The sequence below is a fragment of the Pezoporus wallicus genome, unplaced genomic scaffold, assembly GCF_028554395.1.
Source record: "Pezoporus wallicus isolate ANWC-B61680 ecotype Strahan unplaced genomic scaffold, APGP_CSIRO_Pwel_v1 scaffold_6362, whole genome shotgun sequence".
Classification (NCBI taxonomy): Eukaryota; Metazoa; Chordata; class Aves; order Psittaciformes; family Psittacidae; genus Pezoporus; species Pezoporus wallicus.
In genome coordinates, this window is record NW_026637663.1 from 4051257 (window position 1) to 4074249 (window position 22993).

A 22993-nucleotide genomic window follows, 5' to 3' on the forward strand; every position below is an offset into this window, starting at 1 on the left:
GCATACACCTGGAAAGTTAGAGGCCCTTTATACTTGGCACAACAGGAAGGGGAGAAAGTTCCAGTAACATGTATCAGTGTACTGTCCAATGCTATAAAAAGGAACTTTTAAGGAAAAACTGGGTTTTCAGGGAGGAGCAGTTCCCTGCACCTCAGGACATCCTGAGCTTTGCACTGTTCTCAATGAATGCATTCTTAAAATGTCTGCAGTTACAAACTTTCTTTTCCACAGCTCATGCCCTCATGCCTCCGGCACTCTGTTTATCGCCTGCTTACTGTGCCTGCTCTATCCAGTTTGTGATGAGTGTCCTTTGCCACCACTCTCTGAATTCCTCTTGGGTTCGTTGTGTTATTTGCTCCAGTTCTTTAAATTTCTCTAGTTCCAGGTTATGCTTTTGCTGCAGTGGAGGTTGGGAGGCACTTAAAGCTGCGTGCTAAATCCTTTGTCTATAGCGCCTGACTTCCATGCGCATGGATGAACATTAGCCCCCTTGTTTCAGAGAATGCTTTCTTCTGCAGGTGACCTGGCACCCACAGTATTAGTTTGCTGCTTGCTTTGTCTGCTGTTTGCAGTTTGCTCTCCTATTCCTTAAATGCATCACAGCTTCTGATGAATAGTTGTGGTTTTCTGGCAGCAAGAAAAAGAAGGGCCTACTTCCCATCTGTTGAGACAGACTTTCCCTGAGAAGCAGTAAAATCATGTCAGTGGTTTTTAAATTTTGGAAGACATGACCAGGTCAGGACTGGTAGCAAGGGGGAAAAGAGAAGAAACCTCTTTGTGTTCTGATCCCAGGGAATGTCCTCTCTGCATGTTATTTTTTTCATTTACCTTTGAGAAAATAAAGTGTCCAGCAACAGTGCATTTTTTTCCTTCAGTATCTTTGAAAAATAGGGACCAAGAGTGAGAAGCACCTAGGTTAAAGCTCTTTGCTTTCCCCACCCCTCTTCCTCAAAGGCCTCATTACACATTGACCACTTCTGTGATCTAGTGGATTGAAGGGAAATATGCACATAGCCCAGCAACCCATCCAAATTATTTAAAGGAGGTTACCTAATAGAATCATAGAATGGTTTGGGTTGGAAAGGGCCTTAAAGATCATCCAGTTCCAAACCCTCTGCCATGCACAGGGACACCTTCCACTAGACCAGGTTGCTCAAAGCCCCATCCAACCTGGCCTTGAACACTGCTAGGGATGGGGCAGCCACAGCTTCATTGTGCAGTCTGTGCCAGTGCCTCACCACCCTCACAGTAAAGAACTTCTTCCTTATATCTAAACTAAACTTCCTCTGCTTAAGCTTAAACCCATTACCCCTTGTCCTATCACTACAGTTCCTAATGAAGAGTTCCCCCCCGCAGGATCCTTGTAGGCCCCTTTCAGGCACTGGAAGGCTGCTATGAGGTCTCCACACAGCTTCTCCAGGCTGAATAGCTCCAACTTTCTCAGCCTGCCTTCATATGGGAAGTGCTCCAACCCTTTTACCATCTTGTGGCCTCCTCTGCACTTGCTCCAACAATTCCATATCCTCTTTATGTTGGAGACGCCAGAACTGTATGCAGTAATCCAAGTGGGGTCTTCATGAAGTATTCATTCTTTTCCACTGAGTGTACAGTGACAGCCTGGCAGTTCCACTGATTTTAATGCAGTAAAACCATTGCATGTCCATGCACTTTTATAAAAGTGTTTTGTGCTTTAAAAAGCTAGTCAAGTCATGAAGAAATAAAGTGCTGAGTTTGAGGCTCAGTTTATTTGCAGTTAATGATATTGTGAAGTTTTCTGGTTTTCAGTTCTATGATTTCTATTGCTGTTAATTGTGGGGGCTTTTATTTCAGCATGTTTGAATATATGATGTACAAGAAACAATAATACACATGAAATATCTGTCATTTTTATTGTACAGGTCAGCCACCATTTATATGAGACACAGCTTTAAAGCATTTCAAATACTGTCATTTTCAGAAAATCCTCTTTCAAAGGGATACTGTAATTTTAATCATTGTTCTGGAAAATTAGGGATGAAATCCTAGCATCAGTGAATCAGAATATCCATTGATAAAGGATAATGTGCGCTTAAATCTTCACTGTATTTTTAAAAACAGTGTTACCTGGTTTTATGAACTGACTGTGGTATAAATCCACTATTGACTTTACGCTTAAATAGTCTTACTTCTGAATGACAAGAACCTGAACAAAAGTAATCATTTGCTTCACATCCCACGACAGCAGAATAACTGAGGCTGTTTACATTCACACAGGAGAAACTGGAGCCCACCAATACTCAGGAAACCATTTTGAAAAAATCAAATAGTACTGGTACAGATGCAGGTATGTGTTTTCACAGGTTGTAGTCATGTAGGACTGCTCATTCTCCTCTTCCTTGCTGGCAAAGTAAAGAGATCTCCTTGTTCTGCAGCCCTGGCCTTGTTCATAGAACAGTTATGACGTGATTTGAGATTTATGGATCAGTTCACTACTTCATTTCACACCCATTACTGGCTCTGGACATAAACCCTCTGCTCAGCCCTCTCCTATGCTTGGAGACACATTGGGTCCTCATTTCTTCTTGCAGGTCTGTCCTAGTGGCAGTTTCCCTCCTGTCAGCAACCAGCAAGCCACTGTTCAACACAAATCAGACGCACAAAGTCTGAATTGGAAAACAAACCTTTATGAGAATAGATATTGGAGCTTTGCTCTTGGCAGTTTTAAGCAAACTGCAAAAGCTTTTCTGTGGTGTAAATGCCCAAAAAGGGAGTATAAGCACTTCTGTGAATGAACACAGAAGACTTTGCTTGAAATTGCTGAGAGTGCATGCCATGTATTGCTTGCTTCAAGGTGCTAACCCAGCTGAGAACTCACATGGTTAAACTGAACACGGTGCTGTTGCCAGATAGCTGCACAACACAAGAGATCCTGTTTCTGACCTTTCAATTTCTCCTTAATGCAAAGATAGGACAGACAAAAAAACTTCAGGTGGGGAGGTCTCTCTTAAACTGTATTTTCTAATTCACTGCTAAGACCTAAATCATCCAACACTTTTACTGCTTATGCTTCTGTGAACGAAGATACAAATGCCCAGAAGCTGTTGCTCAAGTTTCAAAACCAATTATTCTAAAAACTATGTCAATATTGTGTTTGGCTGAAACTAAATAAATCTGAAATTCAGCATTTTCTTTTCCAAAAAGAATAGGCTGCTAATTTGTGTTGAGGTTTAAATGTTCATGCTTGTTTATTTCTCCCACTTCCTTAAATGATGTTTCAGAAACATTCCCGTTATTACAGTCTACTAAATCAGACTTATCAAAAAGGAAACATGTATTGATATCTTGAGAGATGTGTGTGTCTAATTAATGTTGTTGTGCATATTTTATATTAAAGTAAATGTTTCCTGCAATTTGACTTTAATCAGGGCTGAAGGGCCTTAATAAGTGTTTGGCTCTGTCACTTCTTTTTCTCCTTTCCCTAGTGTAAGGGAGGATGTACTGTATCAGTTTGCAAAGTCACATCATTTACCATTGCTTGAGGAAGTTCTGCCACACACTGCAGTATTTATTCCATACGTTTGTCCTTGGAAATATTGGCAGCTGGTTCTAAATGCACATTCTTGATGGAGCTGGTAAACCCAGAAGGAGTCTGGAGTATATGTAGATTGCCATTTTGAAGTGTAATTAAATGGCTACTTTGTTTATTTCTTGGCTATTTCACCCAATTTTACTTGGAACTATGACTACTAGAAAAAACAAAAAAAAAAAAAAAAAGAGATTTATAAGTTTCCGAGTTCCTGTTTTAAAGTTTCCGATTTACACATTTGCTTTTTTATTGTTGTGCAAGGTGTCTCTTTGTGCAGTTACTGTTGTCCTTTGCTGTTTTCTCTACTCCCTTTCTTGTTCCATGTACAGCTACCACTGTTAGAAGGAAATTCAGTCTCAAGTATGTAATCATTAAAACACCTGTACTGTTCTTGGGCTCTACTTTTCTTACGCCATCCCTCATCTGTGTGGTTAACTTCATCCTTCACAAAAGGTGTTTTCCATGTTATAATTTTAACTGATATGGTATGTAACCTGATCTTAAAAGATAATTGAAAAGATTAACAGAAAGAGAGTAGCTACTACTGTTTTCTCTGTAAAACACTGTAAGTTTTGATTGAGATGTCATATACACCTGTGTGGAAATGTGTCCAAGTTTTTAGAAGAGTCATTCATGATGCAAGAATAAGCGTATCTAATTAACTGTAAAATTTCTGTAAGAGATTGTTATCTTAATTCTGCTGGCAGAGGGTTGTAGTAATGCAGGGCTCTTTTGCATGATATATTTAAACATATATATACACAGACAATATCCAGTATGTGTGTATGTATATACATACACACACTACTACACATTATTATACTTACAGATTCACACTTAAAGAAATACAAATATCTGTATGGGAAGCCAAAGGCTTCCTTTTCTTTTATCAGGCTTTCCTAAATTTTGTGAATCTTTTTGTTGCTACTCTAATTAGTATCCTATGAACTAACGTTAAATTATGATCTTACTGTAACAGGTGGTTTACACATAACAGAAAGAAACGATTTTTACCAGTGATACCATAATCCAAATAGATGTAGTAGATAACAAGAGGAAAAAATAGTTACTCCCCACTAATGAGACATTTAATGATAGAACAATCCCATGCTCTGCTCAAACTGACATGGGGATTACATCTGCTTTGGGAAACTAAGCACTGCCAGGGAATGCATCCCGGTGTCATGGTCTTCAAGTGTGAGAAGAGCCCCAGGACGTTTTATCCTGGAGGCCAACTAGCACTTTCCCAAAGACTTCGTGGGCACTGTTTGATAGGTGACGATACTGCACTGGATGAAATCTTAACTGTATGAACATGGTCATCTTAGTGTGCTTGGCATTACAGTTAGTTGACATTAAATCCAGATTCTTCTTGTCTCATTCCAGTGCCTTTCTACATAATTTCCCTCATTTATATGACATTATTCTCCCTGGTAAAATGACTAACGCAGTGCCTAAAGAACAAAACAACCCTTTTTGTTTTTCCTCAGGCAAGCATCACAAAATGTTAATTGATTTGTTTGTTTCCAGCTTTGACAATTACTTTTTTTTGTTTTTGTGAAAACCAAGATGAGAAATGAAATAAAACAAAAGATAACTGATTCAGAAATAAATTTTTAGAATGCTCCAAAATGAGATCATACAATAAGTATTCAACTTAAGAACATTGACATTCGGTGGAATTACACTTGTATGAACAAATTCAGTTCACTGAGGTTAGGACTAACTAAACCTAAATGATCTTTAGGAAGGAATGATGCCTGAGGTTTCTGTAGGCTTCCTTCATTGATTTCATTCCTGATATTCAACAGTTCTCCAAACAAAAATTCTCACAATTTGCTCAAAGGAAAAAACTCCTTGACAAATTAGCAATGGTTATTGCATATAAAATGGCAGAAATTGAATGGTGCCAAATTACAATGTTCTGATATAGGAGCTATGTATTCTTGAAATAACAGTATAGGCTCCATAGTTTAGTCTGTATTCTTCTCTAAATAATTCTGCAGGTTTTCCCTTTCAAATAATCAGTTTCTATTTATAAAGTGTGCAAATTCTGCTGGCAAAAGTAACAGGTAAAAAAAACAGTTACCAAACTGAAGCCTGTTCTTTTGCCCTTTCCCATTTCCATGGAGAAATTCAAACAGGAGAAAGCAGGGTAAGAAAAACATTGTGCTTGGAGAGGAAAACTCTCCCAAATCCACCTTCCTTCTTCCTAAACCAGCACTGTTGATACTGGAAGCTGCTTGCCTGGAAGAACAACTGCTAACCTCTTGATGATTTGTAAAGAAATCTGGTGTTGATTTGTGAAGCGGGAGGAATGATGTTCTGTTTTACTCCACAAGGATCTCGCAGCTTTCCTGTTGTAAGACTCAACCCTTAGAGGAGTTCTGTACTTAAGGTAATACATCTTTGTGTCTAGAAGTGGGCTCAGGTTCTTCATCAATTAATTGATGAAAGTTAGGCACCTGAGGGATACTTCTGGAAACTAGATTTGCAGGGAGTCCTAGAAGAACTACACTCATGAATGTTCACACTATGAATGTGAACACTGCTTATGTATGAGATGAGAAGAGCATGCAGAATATCTTTTAAGAAATTTGTCTTAGGACATCTTATGCAAGACCTCTAAGAACGTTGGTAATTGTGGCTTCAGCACTGCGTATGCTGTCTGTTAGGAGCTCTAGGTATATCCCATCAGCAGAAATCGAGGCATCAGTGCATATAGAAGGAGACAGACAATTGTCATGTTATACACTTAAATCAGTTGTTCAGGCACCAAAGAGGAATATTCTAACCATGTATATCAAACTCACTTAGAAATTAATTGCCTTTTAGATTTCCTTCCGGTTCAGTGCCACCCATGGAGATACACCTTTTCCATCTGTGGGTACACTAGCACGGAAACAGGTAGACTTGTCATAGCTCAGGCAGAATGGCAATTTCTCTTTAGAATGCTATGATTCAACTGCAGGAAATTTATTTTGGGAAGGAAAAAAGTAAATTTATGCAGGAATCTATTTGGAAGAATCCCAGCCTAAAGATTAGCATGGAAAGTACTTGAAAACACATGGCTGCACCCCAGTGCCTTCAGATAAAATGTGACAATCTGCAGAATCAGCCTTAGGGAAAGGAAGGTTGCTCACCACAGAAGATGAGCGTTGAGAGAGTTTACCTGCAATTTCCACTGGTGTGGTGGTGCGCATTTAGGGGTTGGTTTTTTTTTTTGATCCTTACATATCTTGTGAGATTTCTGAATTTGAGCAAAATCCAGACAATTCAAAAGAGTAAAAAAAAAAAGTGAAGTAAATTCTTCATGTAGCAATCAACTAACAGGGAATTTCTACTGTTGGAAATCTTAACCTGTTCGGTAATCCCAACAGCACTGGGATTTGGGTCCCTACAATCAGTTCCATGACCTTTTTTTTCTTTTTCCTCCAGGAATTTGGACTAAGTCTGAGTCCATTGTAGGACTCTGGTTCAAGAGAGTAAAGAATGTGCTCCTACCCTTGGTTCTTTCTGAGGCAAAACTTCACAAGGCAGAAGATCACTGGGTAAGTTTGTGGTCTGGCCTTGAAGAATCCACTACAACCGTTACTGTTTTATTTGTGCTTTTTCATCTTCTTGAAGCAGAGCTTATTCTAATAGGATAGAAATCTGTGGATGCAAATGGATTTCAGGGGAAGAAAATAAACGCTCAGCTTAGGTAACTAGTTTATGTTTCATATTCTATTTAAAGAATGCAAGCTGGCTAATTCATAGGCCAAAAGCCCAGCTGTTCTAGGCAGGACTTTCTGGCTCTTCACACAGGTCATATTCTACAGAAATTTCTGAGACTGGAGCAAGAGGCTTGTCCTTAACAGCATGCTGGACTGAGATGCAGCGGGTGGGTGCATGTGTATGGTGTGCATCTCAGGCTGTTAACTTTGTAAATTCTTGTACTTTCCTGTGCATTTCCTTTTGGGCAAATGACAGTTTAATTGCTTTCCTCGTCATTAACATGGAGCTCCTGTGGGCTACAACCTCTATAGCTTCTGGGATTTTGGGTTGTTTTTTTGGGGGGACTATAGAATCACAGAATCATAGAATAGTTAGGGTTGGAAAGGACCTTAAGGTCATCTAGTTCCAACCCCCCTGCCACAGGCAGGGACACCTAACACTAAATCATATCACCCAAGGCCTCGTCCAACCTGGCCTTGAACACTGCCAGGGATCCAGCATTCACAACCTCCCTGGGCAACCCATTCCAGTGCCTCACCACCCTAACAGGAAAGAATTTCCTTCTTATATCCAACCTAAACTTCCCCTGTTTAAGTTTTAACCTGTTACCCCTTGTCCTGTCACTACAGTCTCTAATGAAGAGTCCCTATAGGCCCCCTTCAGATACTGGAAGGCTGCTATGAGGTCTCCACGCAGCCTTCTCTTCTCCAGGCTGAACAGCCCCAACTTCCTCAGCCTGTCTTCATGCGGGAGGTGCTCCAGTCCCCTGATCATCCTCATGGCCCTTCTCTGGACTTGTTCCAACAGTTCCATGTCCTTTTTATGTTGAGGGCACCAGAACTGCACACAATACTCCAGGTGAGGTCTCAGGAGAGCAGAGTAGAGGGGCAGGATCACCTCCTGTGACCTGCTGGTCACGCTCCTTCTGATGCAGCCCAGGATACGGTTGGCTTTCTGGGCTGCAAGCGCACACTGCCGGCTCATGTTCGTTTTCTCATCAACCAACACCCCCAAGTCCTTCTCCGCAGGGCTGCTCTGAATCTCTTCTCTGCCCAACCTGTAGCTGTGCCTGGGATTGCTCCGACCCAGGTGTAGGACCTTGCACTTGGCATGGTTAAACTTCATGAGGTTGGCATCAGCCCACCTCACAAGCGTGTTGAGGTCCCTCTGGATGGCATTCCTTCCCTCCAGCGTATCAACCGAACCACACAGCTTGGTGTCATCGGCAAACTTGCTGAGGGCGCACTCAATCCCACTGTCCATGTCAGCGATGAAGATGTTGAACAAGACCGGTCCCAACACCGATCCCTGAGGGACACCACTCGTTACTGGTCTCCAGCTGGACATTGAGCCATTGACCACAACTCTTTGTGTGCGGCCATCCAGCCAGTTCTTTACCCCCGAGTGGTCCATCCATCAAATTGATGTCGCTCCAATTTAGAGACAAGGATGTCATATGGGACAGTGTCGAACGCCCTACACAAGTCAAGGTAGATGACATCAACAGCTCTACCCCTGTCCATCAGTTCTGTAGCCCCATCATAGAAGGCCACCAAATTGGTCAGGCAGGATTTGCCCTTAGTGAAGCCATGCTGGCTGTCACCAAGCACCTTGTTGTTTTTCATGTGCCTTAGCATGCCTTCCAGGAGAATCTGCTCCAAGATTTTGCCAGGCACAGAGATGAGACTGACTGGTCTGTAATTCCCCGGGTCATCCATTTTCCCCTTCTTGAAAATAGGGGTTATATTTCCCTTTTTCCAGTCATCGGGAACTTCACCTGACTGCCATGATTTCTCAAATATGATGGCCAGTGGCTTAGCAACTGCATTTCCCAGCTCCTTCAGGACCTGTGGATGGATTTCATCAGGTCCCATGGACTTGTGCACGTTCAGATTTTTAAGAAGGTCTCGAACCAGTTCCTCTCCTACAGTGGGCCCAAGGTCTTCATTCTCACAGTCCCTGCATCTGCCTTCCAAGACTTGGGTGGTGTGGTCAGAGCCTTTGGCAGTGAAGACCAAGGCAAAGAAGTCATTCAGAACCTCAGCCTTCTCCAAATCCTGTGTAGCCAGTTCTCCTGAGAGCTTCCTGAGGGGGCCTACGTTCTCCCTAGTCTGTTTTTTATTTGCTATGTACCTGTAGAATCCCTTCCTGTTGTCTTTAATACCTCTAGCTAAGTTTAATTCTAACTGGGCCTTAGCTTTCTTAACCTGGTCCCTAGCTTCTCGGACAACATCCCTGTATTCTTCCCGTGCCACCTGTCCTTGCTTCCACTTATTATAAACCTCTTTTTTCAATTGAATTTTCCTCAGGAGCTCGTTATCCATCCAAGGAGGTCTCCTGGCCCTCCTGCTGCACTTCCTTCTGGTTGGGATGCAACACTCCTGAGCTTGCAGCAGGTGATCCTTGGATATCAACCAAGAGTCTTGGGCCCCTCTGCTCTCTAGGGCTGTATCCCATGGAACCTTACTAAGCAAGTTCCTGAAGAGGGCAAAGTCTGCTCCTTTGAAGTCCAGGGCAGTGAGCTTGCTGCACGCTCTTCTCACTGTCCTGAGGATCTCAAATTCGACCATCTCATGATCACTGCATCCAAGGCTGCCCTGGAGCATCACATTTTCAATGAGCCCTTCCCTGTTGGTGAGCATGAGGTCAAGCATTACTTTTCCAGTTATAAATTAAGGCCTTTTACAGGAGTCTGACATACTTGCTCCCCAACTTAGGCCTGTGATTCATCCAACTTTATTATCCCTAAAAACTACTTTTCATCACCTTGGCTTGTGTGTCACTTTTTCCCTCCTCTCTTCAGCATGTTAATAGCTTAAAGGGAGCTTTTTTTAAAAAAAAAAAAAGCTTTAAAAAAAGGGAGCTTAAAAAAAAAAATCCTATGCAACTCAAGCTATCTGTCAACTTTGTTACTGTCCTCCATAGCTTTTCACTATGTCTGTCTCTACTATCACATCGCTCTTCAGTGTTTTCCCGGCTTTTCTGTTCATCGTTTCCAATTCTTCCTTCTTCAAAGCTTACTGAAACATCTCGTCTGCCTGCTGCTCTTTTCTACCAACGTTTACCATTGATGCATTTTTTCATTCACCTATTACTATGTACTGCATCCTGTACATGTATCTATAGAAGGAAGTCCTTCTTCCCCTCTCTGCAAATCTACCCAAAGCAAAAAGAGGCAAGTCATGCAGATGTGCAGCTACATTTCACTTATATCCCATGGAAGTGCTTCAATCTGCTCAGGCCAGGTAAGTCCAGGTAAGTGTGCAATCTACCCAGTTAAGAGCAAAACTGAGATTTTTTTGATCACTTTAAAGTTTAAGGGGTTTAAGTACTTCAACAATATCTAGAATTGTATCTGTGGTAAAAACTGGCAATGCAGACTTACAGAAAAAAAAAACAACCAGAACTCAAGACCCAAGCAAGAGGGAGAAGATGCAGGTTACAGGATGAAAGACTGAACAAAAGTGATGCAATTTCAGTTGTCAAATACTACTTTTTTTGTTAGGTTATATGCAACTTTAGTATCTTGGGATCTGCTAAGCAAAATTTCTTGCACTTAACCCTTGGTTATCACAGCCAAAGTCACTGAAAATAGCAAAGTCAGTATCTGAAGATCATAATAACTTTACAATTAAATGTAGATGGCTTTATTGGATTTAATTACATATGAAATTGAAACCTTGAAAACAAAGTACAATAAAAAAATGACCATATTTATTATGAAATTCAGATAGGCATATTATAAATAAGAAAAATAATAGAGTCTAGACAGTGTAATACTATTACATCTGAAGAGCTGAGTTAACACTCTACAATTGCTTAAGTTTTTAAATGATAACATGAAAGCATGTTTTAAGATCTCATGAATGTTAATTTACTGTTCCACTTGTATAACTTAGGGCCCTCTCTGCCACAGCTACTTGCACATTACCAAATAAAAAGAAGCAGAAGGAAAGGAGGGATGATTAAAGTTGAAGAGATGACTTCTTGACAACATAGTATTAAAAGAATTAATATATCCATATTTCAGTTCTAATATTTTAATGCAATATAATCTTCCATCTATAAAAAGCATGTTCCTTAAGTTAGTTTTAAACTACCCATTCTGAAAATAAATTTATATTCTAGTACATCTAGTTGTAATTTCAGTATATTCCACCTAATTTAAAAAAAACGCCCATTTACTTTCTAGAAATTCCCCCAGTCTCATAAAATCTAACCCTCATAAAATCTAGCCCTCCTAAATAAATGTACTGAAGTTAGCAAAATCATAGCAAAACGAGTTTAATTTAATTATTTGACTTGTAACTCAAATCATACTTAACTGCACCTGGTACCATACAAAAAAACCCATCACGTTTATTACTACTGATGTTACAGGAAACCTGTGCAGGATTAAAGCTTTGCCTTTTCTTCATTACTGAAAACGCAAATCCAGCTAAGGCTTTTTAGACAAGCTTTCATTTTTCAATTAACATGTTTTATTTCAAATTTATTCAGAGCTGAACAAGAGTTACATTTGCAGCTGAGGAAAGCAAAGATGAAACTTTGTTCTTTCTTTTGTGCCCAGCCATACAATTTATTTTTCTCCTGGCAACGGATTTTAAATCTCTTTCCCATTTTTTTTTTATGGGAACTGTTTTAGTAAGTGCCAACATTAGAGCTGACAATGCTTTGTGTGTGTTTCTTTTTTTTCCTTTTGCCTGGTTTCTGTGTCTGTGTGTGCAGGCATGCATTCATTAACGTAATTCCTCAACATTCAACAAGAGTACATCATAAACCAGAGGAAAAAAGCCTCATAAATATTTAGCTCCTCCAGCTACCTTCCAAAACTAAAGTGAAAAAGAGTATTTAGTGAGGACTCGCTTTGAATTAATCTGCATATGAACTGAAAGGGGGTACAAAAGGATGAAAAGATGGTGGAAATGAGCATACAAACCCTGTAGTCTCCAGGGGGCCATTCATCTTGTTCTTGTCAATACAATCTCAGTCTCACTGCTTGGCTGCTTTCTGCGCATGACCCAACAGACTACTTTTGCAAAGACAACGCTGCAAAGGACGTGCGTGCTTTCTTCCTAGTTTTGTTCTATCGTGTAATTTTTCAAGAGGAGAACCAAAATATCTCACGTTTCGGAAGCTGCAGAAATTTCTCTAAATGTTTCTACTTGCTTGTGGTCTATATGCTGACATACATGCACATAAAAGGGCAAGCAGGTTATATGAAAACCGGGTTTATGTAATTTACAATGAACAAGAGGTAATGAGATCACAATGTAGCTTAAAGCATATTATCTGCTGCACAGCTACAAGACTGCAATTTGGACCAAGTGCTGTATATATTTATATATACAACTCCACTATGTCCAACAACCACCATCAAAAATTCTAAATTACAGGAAAAAAAAACAACCCAGAACATTAATAAAACTTTGTATTCAATGTATTTTCATAATTGAACAGTCACAGAATTGTTTAGGTTGGAAGGGACTTCTTGAGACCATCTAGTTCAAATCCACACATGGAATTCTGTATTTTGGTGGTTTTTTTTTTTTCACTTTTATTAAAAAAAAAGTAATACGTTCAATAATTATGTTTTATTTCATGATCTGAGATCAAATTCATATTGAAGGATTACATCACACCACCTACATGAATGACTTGTGATCTACGATGACTGTGCTTAGGTATCCTTTTCAACCAAAAGGACATAAAGGTCACTAACCAGTATAGTCTGTAATTAAGATACAAACAATGATTTTGCACATAATTCTTGAGCATAGGCAGTCAAAAGAACAGTTTTTTGGTTGTTGTGAGGACAAATTTAGACTGAAATACTGTAATTTGATTAATCAAGCTCCACACCAATCATATGAATTGAATTATAGGAGAATTACATCAATACGATATGCAAAATGATCATTTTAGTCACATAATATTCACTTGTCTTACTTCTTTTTTGTACTTGTTATAACAGAAAAATCCAAGTATATACTTTTTTTCAAATTAGTATCTATTTCAGTCTCCTCCTTAAACGCAAAGAGCTGTTTTCTGTTGGTTGGTTGGTGGTTTTTGTTACTAGACCTCCCAAACCCCTATAACTGGAGCAAAACAGTGAACATTATCAATGTAGCATCAAGGTACAAGCCTGAGCATGCAAGCTGCTATGACTCCCCCACTAATCACCTGTTGTCAATCTAACACAAATGACTCCACCTATGCTGACAAACTTCTAATGAAGCACCAAGATGAATCTGTAGCCAGAGGGATAATCGATTTCACTACTAACCTGTAAGACAGGTGCATACAAACTTTGAAATGGGACAAAAGATCAATTATGCCTCTAGTAATGATGGATCAGATGGATAGCTATTAATAGACTACCTGGAAGGAAACCTGAAGTAGGGATGTATACTTTAATTGACTTGCTAGGGGGAAAACCACCTTCTGGCATGAAAATAACCCGTCTGATTAGCTACATCATGACTTTTCAAAAGTAAGTAGAAAAATTCCAGAGATGGGGAAATGCTTTAAGCCAAACAACATCATCTCTCCCTTTCTAACAGAGAAGTGGTTTGCCAGCTTCTCAACTAACAGGGAGTTTCCAGGCCTTTCCAGGGTAGAAAGAAGGAAGGCTGCCCAATTTGGATTACTTAAATCCCATTCTCATGCTAACATTCTTTAATCAAAACAGAATTACAAAAATTCAAGATAACTTTTTTCCTGCCTTGCCTTAAATCTGTATTTCCTGCCACAACCTGCTGCGGTTTTGAGCATATTGTCAAACCAGACTATTCATTTGCTAGTGCACAACAAAACAGTACTGTTATGCAAACTAGATAGCAGACTATACTCTATGGGAAACTTATTTTTGCATTTCTTTAATCCTTAAGATGATATGGTAACAGTTCTTCAGTCCTATCAGGATTTGGGGTGTGCAGAGGGCATGCGAGTGTACAAAAAAGAGACGCAACTGTCATACCTGTTCTGTAAAAAAACAACCTGCCATCAGTGTAAGTGTAATAACCTTTGACAAGTTATGTAAATATCTGAAAGTTAAGGAAAACTGCCCATGAATAGTATTTTTAAACAAACACAATAAGAGATGTTAACATTTCAAGGATCATCTTTATTTATGAATGATACAATAAATTCCATAATATAAAGCTGCTTGTTAAGTAAAGAGGCCTTAAAAACTTCTAGAAGTTGTAAGAAAAGTTTTAACATGTACATGGAAACTTCTCATGTTCTAAATGAACAGGAATACCTTGACTCATGTGAACTGGATCTGTACAAAAGTAATTTGAATCTACAGGAAATGCATCATGTTTCCCTTCCCTATATTTCAGTCACAATCAGAGCCCAAACATGAAACATTTCAACTAGGAACAGTAATAAAAATTAATGAGAATTTGAGAGATGGCCAGCAGCTTAGAAGTGCCATTTCCACACACTTCAAATTTAGCTGCTGTGATTTTTTTTTTATCAGACCATTATATCTAAACCAGAGTGATTACATCATAGTGAACTTCTTAGACTCTTGCCTTACTCCTCTACTTTGTGGTCTATCCAAAACAGTGGGCTTGATGAAGGTAAAATAATACCAACCACACTTCTGAAAGCCAAAACTAGGGAATGACCACATGACCTTCAATAGAGTCATTTAGTTCTTGTGAAAATCCTGTACCCAAGCTGTCGCTGAGACTATTCTGAGAGCCAAAGTGGTTAATAGAGAAATGTTTCTGCATGCTTACAGTGAGATTCAGCTGACTGATCAATAGTTCACTGTGGCCACTCCACACATCCAAAAGGTGTAAGAAACATCTGCACAGAGCTGGTAAACGTTACACAAGAACTACAAAAGAAAAGGGACCTTCTGGAGGTTCAAGTGGAATACCATAAGGCAAGTGAATTCCATTCTTCATTGTGCTTGTAAACTTGTAACTATGACTTACTGTAATCAAGCAGTGAACTCAAATAATAACCAGATGCAGTATTAGCTGGGTACAATCATACGATCTTGTATGAAATTACCATAGCTCAAAATGCGTTAGAGCTCTTCAATTAGTTAACAACCCAGAAACCCACATTTCTGCTCTGAACCCAAGAGTTATGTTTTACCAATTGTCCTTTGAGCTTTTGTGACAAATAGGGACTTATGATGTACCAGCCTACAAATGCCAACAAAGATGGCACAAGATTTGGGATACTGTATTTAGCAATGGTCAATTCAGTACCTCCACAGAGCTAGGTAACACTTGCAGTAATACACACTCACTGCTAATTCCACTTCTGCAATGCATGGCACAGGCTGACTCATGTAGTGTTTCCATGAGTTCTCCAAAATGGAAAGGCCAGAAGACATTTGAAATTCTCCCCTATGCAAGCTGAGAGCTGTATAGCTACTGTAGTACAGATGGAAAGGGTAGTATCAAGCACACTATCTGAAGCTATAGGACTGTGCAAGGGATTAAAAACATGGATGGAAATGTTCACAGTGTATTTCAAGAAAGTATTTGGCTTCTTTTAGCAAGCTAGTAAGAATATCGATTTCCCATGATCCAGTAGTAAAATGCATAAAACCAATGCCAGTGTTTATAAATTACAAGATATAGAGAAGTTCATGAGCTTAGAGGTAAAATATACCTTCAAAATACGGGACTCAAATATGTTCTGTGAATGATTAGGTTATTTTTTCCCTCAAGGTTTTAAATTTGTGTTCTTATGAATGAGATGATAAAGTTGGTAAATTTTATGTTTTCAGTGTAGTACCTCAGTTTAATTTTCTCTCTAATTGCTGGCATTTTTTTTTCTTTTCTATGCTTTCTTGGATTGCTTTTCTTTTCCTCCCCTCCTTCTCACCATTTTCTGCCTTTCTTAGTAAAGTAATATCATAGTAAAACTGGCAAACATGAGACTTCATTTTCATCTCCTACTGAAGAATGTGAAATTAAACCAATCTAAACTTTGTTCTTAATCCAGAGAGATTTCTTGGGAGCCTAGCAGAACTAGCACCATCTCTAGACACACACCTTTTCTTGTTGCTCAGATGCTTGTCTTTGCTGGAGAAAAGTCTATATAGTAGTCCATAAAGAAACAGCATGTACAGAGATTACACATCCATGGAAACTTCCCACTTAAAAATACTATCTACATCAATCTTGAACACTGATGTAAAACATTCAACTATGTATTGAGTCATACCTTTTCCGTGCGTATCTGTGGTGAATTGGTAGTTAGATGACGTGAAGTCCAACAGAGATGCTGATGCTTTCCCTTATTACAGGGTCAAACAAAATGCGTCATATTTTATTAAGCAGAATTTAGGCCCCTCCATCCTACCTGTCTCGGAGTAGCTTGTCACAGTAGCTTCAGGTATATGGGGTACATACCTTACCATAGAATCACAGAATAGTTAGGGTTGGAAAAAAAGCAAAGGTACCAAAGTACGTACTTATTCCAACCTCAGGGTTTTAACAGGATTGATACTGTGGGTTACTATACCCCTCTTCACAGTTGCTGTACAGCTTGAAGTTAAGTATAAAAGATAAAAATCTGAATCCTTGCAGACTAAGGTGGGTTAAAACCCATATCTTCCACTTCTTCAGCAATTGCTTAGCATCAGTAGAGGAGAAATTTAGGCCTTGTCTCTTCCAAGATTATACACGACACTCAAATCCCCCTTTTTAGACTAAGCAGACACTGCTGTCTGCTTATTACTTTGAATGATGCACTACTGTGGCTTCTGTTTGAAAAGTTATCTGTCGGCTTGGCTTAATGTCAAAGAAAGTATGTTTTTCTTGTCAGACACATCACAGAATTTCAATGCAACTGGTTCTTGAGATTTTTCAGTCTAGCTCTAGACCTTACTTTGTTCAAGTGTTAATCACTTTGCAGAGATGAATGAATTTCAGATGTTCACCTGGTAGTGGCTACGTCTGACTGCTGCATTACTCTTACAGCAGCTACAATCTTGTCCATCATGAATGACTCAATGCTGAATCACAAACACAGTATGTTTTTTCTTGAGGGACTGCAATGGGTAAGGAAGAATTGCTTCTTTCGCTAAAGAGTAGTAGTATAGCACACTGGTATCTTCCTGTAAGAGGAAGCACTGCTAAAGGCTGATAACACCCTACTGTATACACCCATGATGTGGTCAACAGAGATGCTGGAAACAACAGACAATACTTTAACTTAAGCGTATGCTTCCCAGTAGCCATCAGCCTTAAGCTCTCCTATTTCCCAAGGTGCTATCAGCTATGAACATTATAGCAGTAATTGAATTTGCTTTTTATGATCATTGCAGGCTTTTACTGTAATATACAGAGGCTGCTGCTGTCATTATCATAATTTTTCTTACTTCAAGATTACATTAATGCAATAAAACGTCATCTTAAAAGAGCAGCCGCTGGAGAATACTACAGGTTACATGATACAAGAAGGGCTACCTAGACAAAAGCATAAGAGGGACTTCTGCTTGTGTCCAGACAGAAATTAAGGTGCTGGGTAGTTACTAAAGACCCTTACATCACCACTAAGTTACCTCGAAACAAATCAACCATCCTCCCTCCCATCCTTAACATCAATACCACAGAAACTCTTCCCCTTACCCACAGGGTACGTTCACCTAGTTCCATGTTTCCCCGCCCCCCCCCCCCCCCCCCTTTTCTCCCCCATGGGGAAGTTCCGTATAGTACAAGAGTATTTCTAGTGCCTCTGTACATCAGGCTGTAAACACAGCACTCCTGACGAAAGATATACCCTTCTCGCAGCTCTTTAACCAGAACTAGTTCAACTTTTGTCTCCCACACACTCTTAAAACACCCTTTCCTGGGATGTTACAGTGTGGGAAGGTAGAGGCAGAGAGAAGACTGGAAGGTATGCTGAGAGGGGCTTTTAGGTAGCGTTTTTGTTTTTGCTGTATAATTGATGATGAAGGATATCATACTGACTTACTTACGTAAAACAAATAGTGTGTTATCTACACTTTGGTAAAGCATTTGGCTTTTCCAATATTTTTTTCCCCATTATTTGAATTCAAAGTCTTGAGGTATTTATGGAAAAAGCAAGAATGAGAATTTTTCTTAAGTAAGTCATTTACGCCCAATTCTGTGGGCAGCTTCAGCACATAGCGTTGCCTCAATTTCTGTAAAGTTCAGACTCAGAAAATAATTCTGATTAACACAGAGGAGTCACAGAGTAATTCCTCAATAACTGCTGGTTTGCACCAGCTTATTCTCTGGTAAACGAGTACAAAATAGCTTAGGATAAGATATATTGTTCCTATTAGTAGGTAAGACAACTGCAAGCACTGGAAGCACTTTATGTGCAGGAAGCAATAATGAGGTGGTATGGGAGCAGCTGCACCAAAGCTGCTGAAAAAAGTCTCCTTATGCTATTTTTACTGTGCAAATCAGCAGTCCACAACAATTATTCTAAAATTATCTAAGTTCATCTAATTTTAAGATGAAAGCCTGCTCTCAAAGATGCCCTTTATCGGAGTGAAGGTTTTGATAGCAAGTTTTCTCAGGGTTAAAAAGAGCCTTCAGTCACTGGCTAAAAATAAGCAAATAAAGGGCTCCAAAACAGCATCACCTTTCAGACTGATCTATGATAAATAAAACAATGGCAATTTTGTTAAGCATATAAGGTTGTGTTTTAGCATTTTGAAACGAGATTGAAAAAGAAAAACCTTGTTAATAAATAGGAACTGTACTGTTTCATCACCCATAGCCATGCTGCAGTGTGCTTTGGTCACGCTATTAATGGACTAAAAATCTGCATTATACAAAATGGTTTGTAACACTGCTACTCTTTCTTTGCTAAAATGACAGAAGCAATAAATCAGACTCATCTTACATAAGCCTTTTATGTCTAATGTAAAGAACTCCCTGAAATGCAGCTGTAACTCTCATATCCAAATAATGAGTTTGCGTGTTTAAAAGGGAAAAAATACAATAAACACTAAAAGGAATGCAATAGGCCAAGGCATTTTTACTATTATGAGAACTACATGTTCTTTACGTTTTGTCAATGTACATCTTTCAAGAAAAACAGAATAGTACGGTTTGACAATACCAATGAAACTGTACAACTGTCAACATGACATGTCTGCACCTTTTTAGTTTTGGAAGCATTGCTCACTGCAATTTATCTAATACATAAAGTTTCTCCAAATACCGTGTAGTATGTATGAAAATATTTTATTTTTTTTTACAGATCAGACAATAGCTAAGCTTCATACTTAGTCCCATTAAAAATAGCTGTTTTCAACGAATTAAACCAAACAATTATTTTTACATAGCTTTACAACACAAGCTCTACCAAGCTAATGAAAATCTCAACTGACGCTTTCTGACGACCTCCTAAGTAATAAAAATCAAGCAACACCGAGAAGCTGCACGGGGAAGGAGAAATACGTACAAGCAACCGCGTCGCGCTGCTTTGCTTCCGCGACTACAGTGGATGGAGCGCGTTAATTTTGGTTCTGGTTGCCGGATGCTGCTGCTCCCATCACGTCTCCCATCCAAACCCGTCAAACAAATCTCGGCTGACCCCCAAACACGGCGCTGCCCTGTAAGCAAAGAGAGAGACTAACTGCCTGCTGACGAGGCTCGGGCAGGAAGGCAGCGCCGCGACCGGCACCCGGATCTGACACTGACTGCCCGACTGGGGCACTGGGGACCACCGTCGTTGCTCCGGGGTCGGGCGTACGACCACCGCCGGCGGTTCTCCTCCAGCCCCGGCGGCGGCCAACCCTCAGCCCACTCTATGCCCCTCTGTATCAAAGGCTGTCATTACGCCGCTCCCGCGGCACACGGGCTCGGGCCGACGGCCGACAGCCGACAAGAGAGCGGAGAAACAAACACACCTCCGCTTCCCCTCACCCTCCTGCAAAAACCTCCCCAGCTCCCCCACCCCGCGGCCCCGCTACTGACTACGAACCGCTCCTGGCACCGCCCCGCCCGCACACGCATGCGCGTCGCCGCCAGCGCCGCCAAACGCCGTCCGCCGCGCGAGACCGCGGCCGCGTTGTAAACAGCAAGCGCACACGTCGGACTCGGCGTCGGGGCTGCGTTTGTCTCCGGATTTGAATCCTCCTCCTCCTCCTTCCTCGGGGAAGCTCCCCTCCCCGCCCCCTCCCCTCCCCCACCGCCTCCCCGCCCGCCCGGATCCAGCCGGGCGCCCCGTGCCGCGGTCGCGTTGCTCGGCGGAGCTGCTGCGGGCGCTCGCCGTCTCTGCGCGGGCTTGGAATATGGTTGGGGAAATGGAAACCAAGGAGAAGCCGAAGCCGAGCCCCGATTACCTGATGCAGCTGATGAACGACAAGAAGCTGATGAGCAGCCTCCCCAACTTCTGCGGGATCTTCAACCACCTCGAGAGGCTGCTGGACGAAGGTAAAAGCGCTCGCTTGGCCGTCCCCTCCCCCGCTCCGCCGCCCGGCCCTGCCTCCCCCCCGCCCCGGGCCTCCGCGCCGCTCCCGGGATCCCGCTCGGCACCCGGCCCCAGCCGGTTGGCTGGGGGCAGCCTGGGGCCTGTTTCGCTCTCCCCGCTGCACTCCTCACGCTCTTGCCCCGCACCCCGCTCCCCCCCCGCCCCCCGGGATGGGGAGCTTAAAACAAAGGGGAAGTGTGGGTTCTCCCCGCCCTGGCCGCTGCCGTGTGGTGCCGGGGGACTCGCTGAACGGGTTGGAGGGGAAGAGGCAGCCCTGGCCGCACGGCTCCCCGCGATCCCGGGGTGTGGGGCGGGTGCTCCCTCTTGTTTTTTTCTTTTCTTTCCTTCCCTTCTCCGCACCCTTTCCTAAAACCGGGGGAAGGGTAACTACCGAGGGGAGGGAGGGAGCGAGGAGAGGAGCTCAGGAATGCGCTCTGGGGGAAGGCAGGGAGGAGGGGAAAGGCTGGCTGGCGGGTAGTGGGGTCCTGCGCGGCGCCCCTCGGGGAGCGGCCCGCGGCCCGGTCGGAGGGCCCCGGGCGGGGGGAAAGGGGGGGGGGGAGGAGAGTGTTTGGTTTCGAGATTTGGCTGTTCTGGAAGCTGCTTGAGCTTGAATGACTAAGACGGAGGGGGCTGAGCTCTTTCTTCAACTCCAGCTTTACCCCACCCCAAAGTGGCCACAAACTAATTATAATTTCCCTATATTGCAAGGGAAGCGAACAAATCCGTCTTTCAGCTATCCTTACCTTTTAAAGAAACTAACTTGAAAGACTCCTACGTGTGACTTTAGTGAAGGGAAAAAAAAAAAAAAAAAAAACAACCCAGAAAAATTACGAAATTGCCTCGTCTGTTCCTGACAAACGTCCGCTGCCGCCCCCAGCCCTGCTCCCGGCGAGGGGCCATTCCGGTGGGCTGACACCACCCCCAACCCTTTTTTTTACCTAAAGAGCTCCCATTAAGTTGTAGTTTTACAAGTAAATAATTGCAGTTTAGAAAGGAACAAAAAAAAAAGTACATGCTGGGAACTTTGTCCCATATGTCTTATCACTACAGTACTGGAGTTAAAAATCTGTGTTAAAAATCAAGCGATACACTTGTTCTCAGTAATTTAAAATCTGCTTTATGCTTGGGTTCACAGGTTTGTTTTTAAAAGCGTTTCATTTCTTACCACCTTAAGGAGAGTTAGAGACACTTGTTTGTTTAATCGTATTGGTAGCTTTGTAGAATATGGTAAAGCTGTAAATTATTTACACAGCTTCAACTTGTTTGGAGTCTTAGCATGAAATACTGAATTCTGAGATTTCACGTTAGGATTCTTGTTTGGACATATTCTTACTTGCTAAAAGAAGTTTGGGAAGTTGTTGACCTCGGAGGATGAAAGAGCTGGTTTTATTTGGTAGAACAACTCCCCACCCTCTCCCAACACTGTAAAAGTGAGATAGTGACTGTAGTACAACAGAAAACAGCGTATCGAGAAAATGCTGCCTTCAGAAATAAATGATAGAGGAGTAAAAAAAGCCCGGTGAAGAATACTGAAAGATGGACTGTGGGAAGAGACATAATGGGAGATTCTATTTTTGTAATCAAGACTTGTGGTGAAATTTGAAATCATATTGGAGCAAATACAGATGTGAAAAGTAACACTAATGTTCTTGGTCACCACAGCAAACACCCTCTTCAGGATAGTTAGATTTACAATAAATATCAAGAAGAAACTTGACTGAGAAGACTCTTTTTAGCATGTTATGAGCTTTCCAGAGGCTTAGTGTTGGATTTTTAAATTCCTGAATCTCTTAAACTTACTGTATTTGGCCAGAGGAGGCCTGAAACTTTTTTGTGTGTGTGTGTGTTGGAGAACAAAAGAAAGAAAAAGTTTTTCCCCATATGAAAAGGACACCGAAAAAGAATGTCTGAAATCCCCACAGCATTTGATATATTTTTAAATACTGAAAGCTCTGGAAGTACGTTTTGTGAAGTTTTGAAGTTCCAAAATGGAAGCTGTTGAGACTTGCTGAAAAAGTTTAAGGATTGTGTTGGAGCTATTTGCGCACTTTAAAAGACAGATAAAATACGTTCTGGGTTGCTAATAGTCTCAGGAAGAAGTCTGCTATCCCTTTAAGCTTTTCTGCTTTTCCTGTTTACGTTGGCAATTGTGTGGAAGTATTGTGGAGGCAGAAAACTTTTTGGAATGTGGAAAAAAAATGTTTCATGCAAATCTAGTAAATTGCTTCAAGACTTCAGAATTTGAACACTAAGGGGCGCCAGTTATTTTTTTTCTGA

At 41.2% G+C, this 22993-nt stretch overlaps 1 protein-coding gene and 1 long non-coding RNA gene across 11 annotated transcripts in view; one reads left to right on the forward strand and one right to left on the reverse strand.

The window, feature by feature from the left end:
- Positions 1-6459: 6459 nt before the first annotated feature.
- Positions 6460-19991, reverse strand: LOC130597937 (uncharacterized). 2 transcript variants are annotated; one of them, XR_008971888.1, is made up of 3 exons: positions 19706-19991; positions 12932-13013; positions 6460-6815 (listed from the first exon to the last, which is right to left on the reverse strand). It is a non-coding gene; the product is annotated as an uncharacterized LOC130597937 (long non-coding RNA). The 2 variants fall into 2 exon arrangements; XR_008971887.1 differs by lacking the exon at positions 6460-6815 and adding an exon at positions 11504-12465.
- Positions 19992-20363: 372 nt separating this feature from the next.
- QKI (QKI, KH domain containing RNA binding) overlaps positions 20364-22993 on the forward strand; it is a 156625-nt gene continuing 153995 nt past the window's right edge. For 6 of the 9 annotated variants that reach the window (XR_008971890.1, XM_057406912.1, XM_057406913.1 and 3 more), the window contains exon 1: positions 20397-20679. Coding sequence is in view for 8 of the 9 variants with exons in the window: in XM_057406912.1 (XP_057262895.1) it covers positions 20538-20679 (142 nt within the window). In the remaining variant the exon portion in view is untranslated. Of the gene's footprint in view, positions 20680-22993 lie in introns of all 9 variants that reach the window. The other 3 variants (XM_057406918.1, XM_057406919.1, XM_057406920.1) reach the window with 3 other exon arrangements.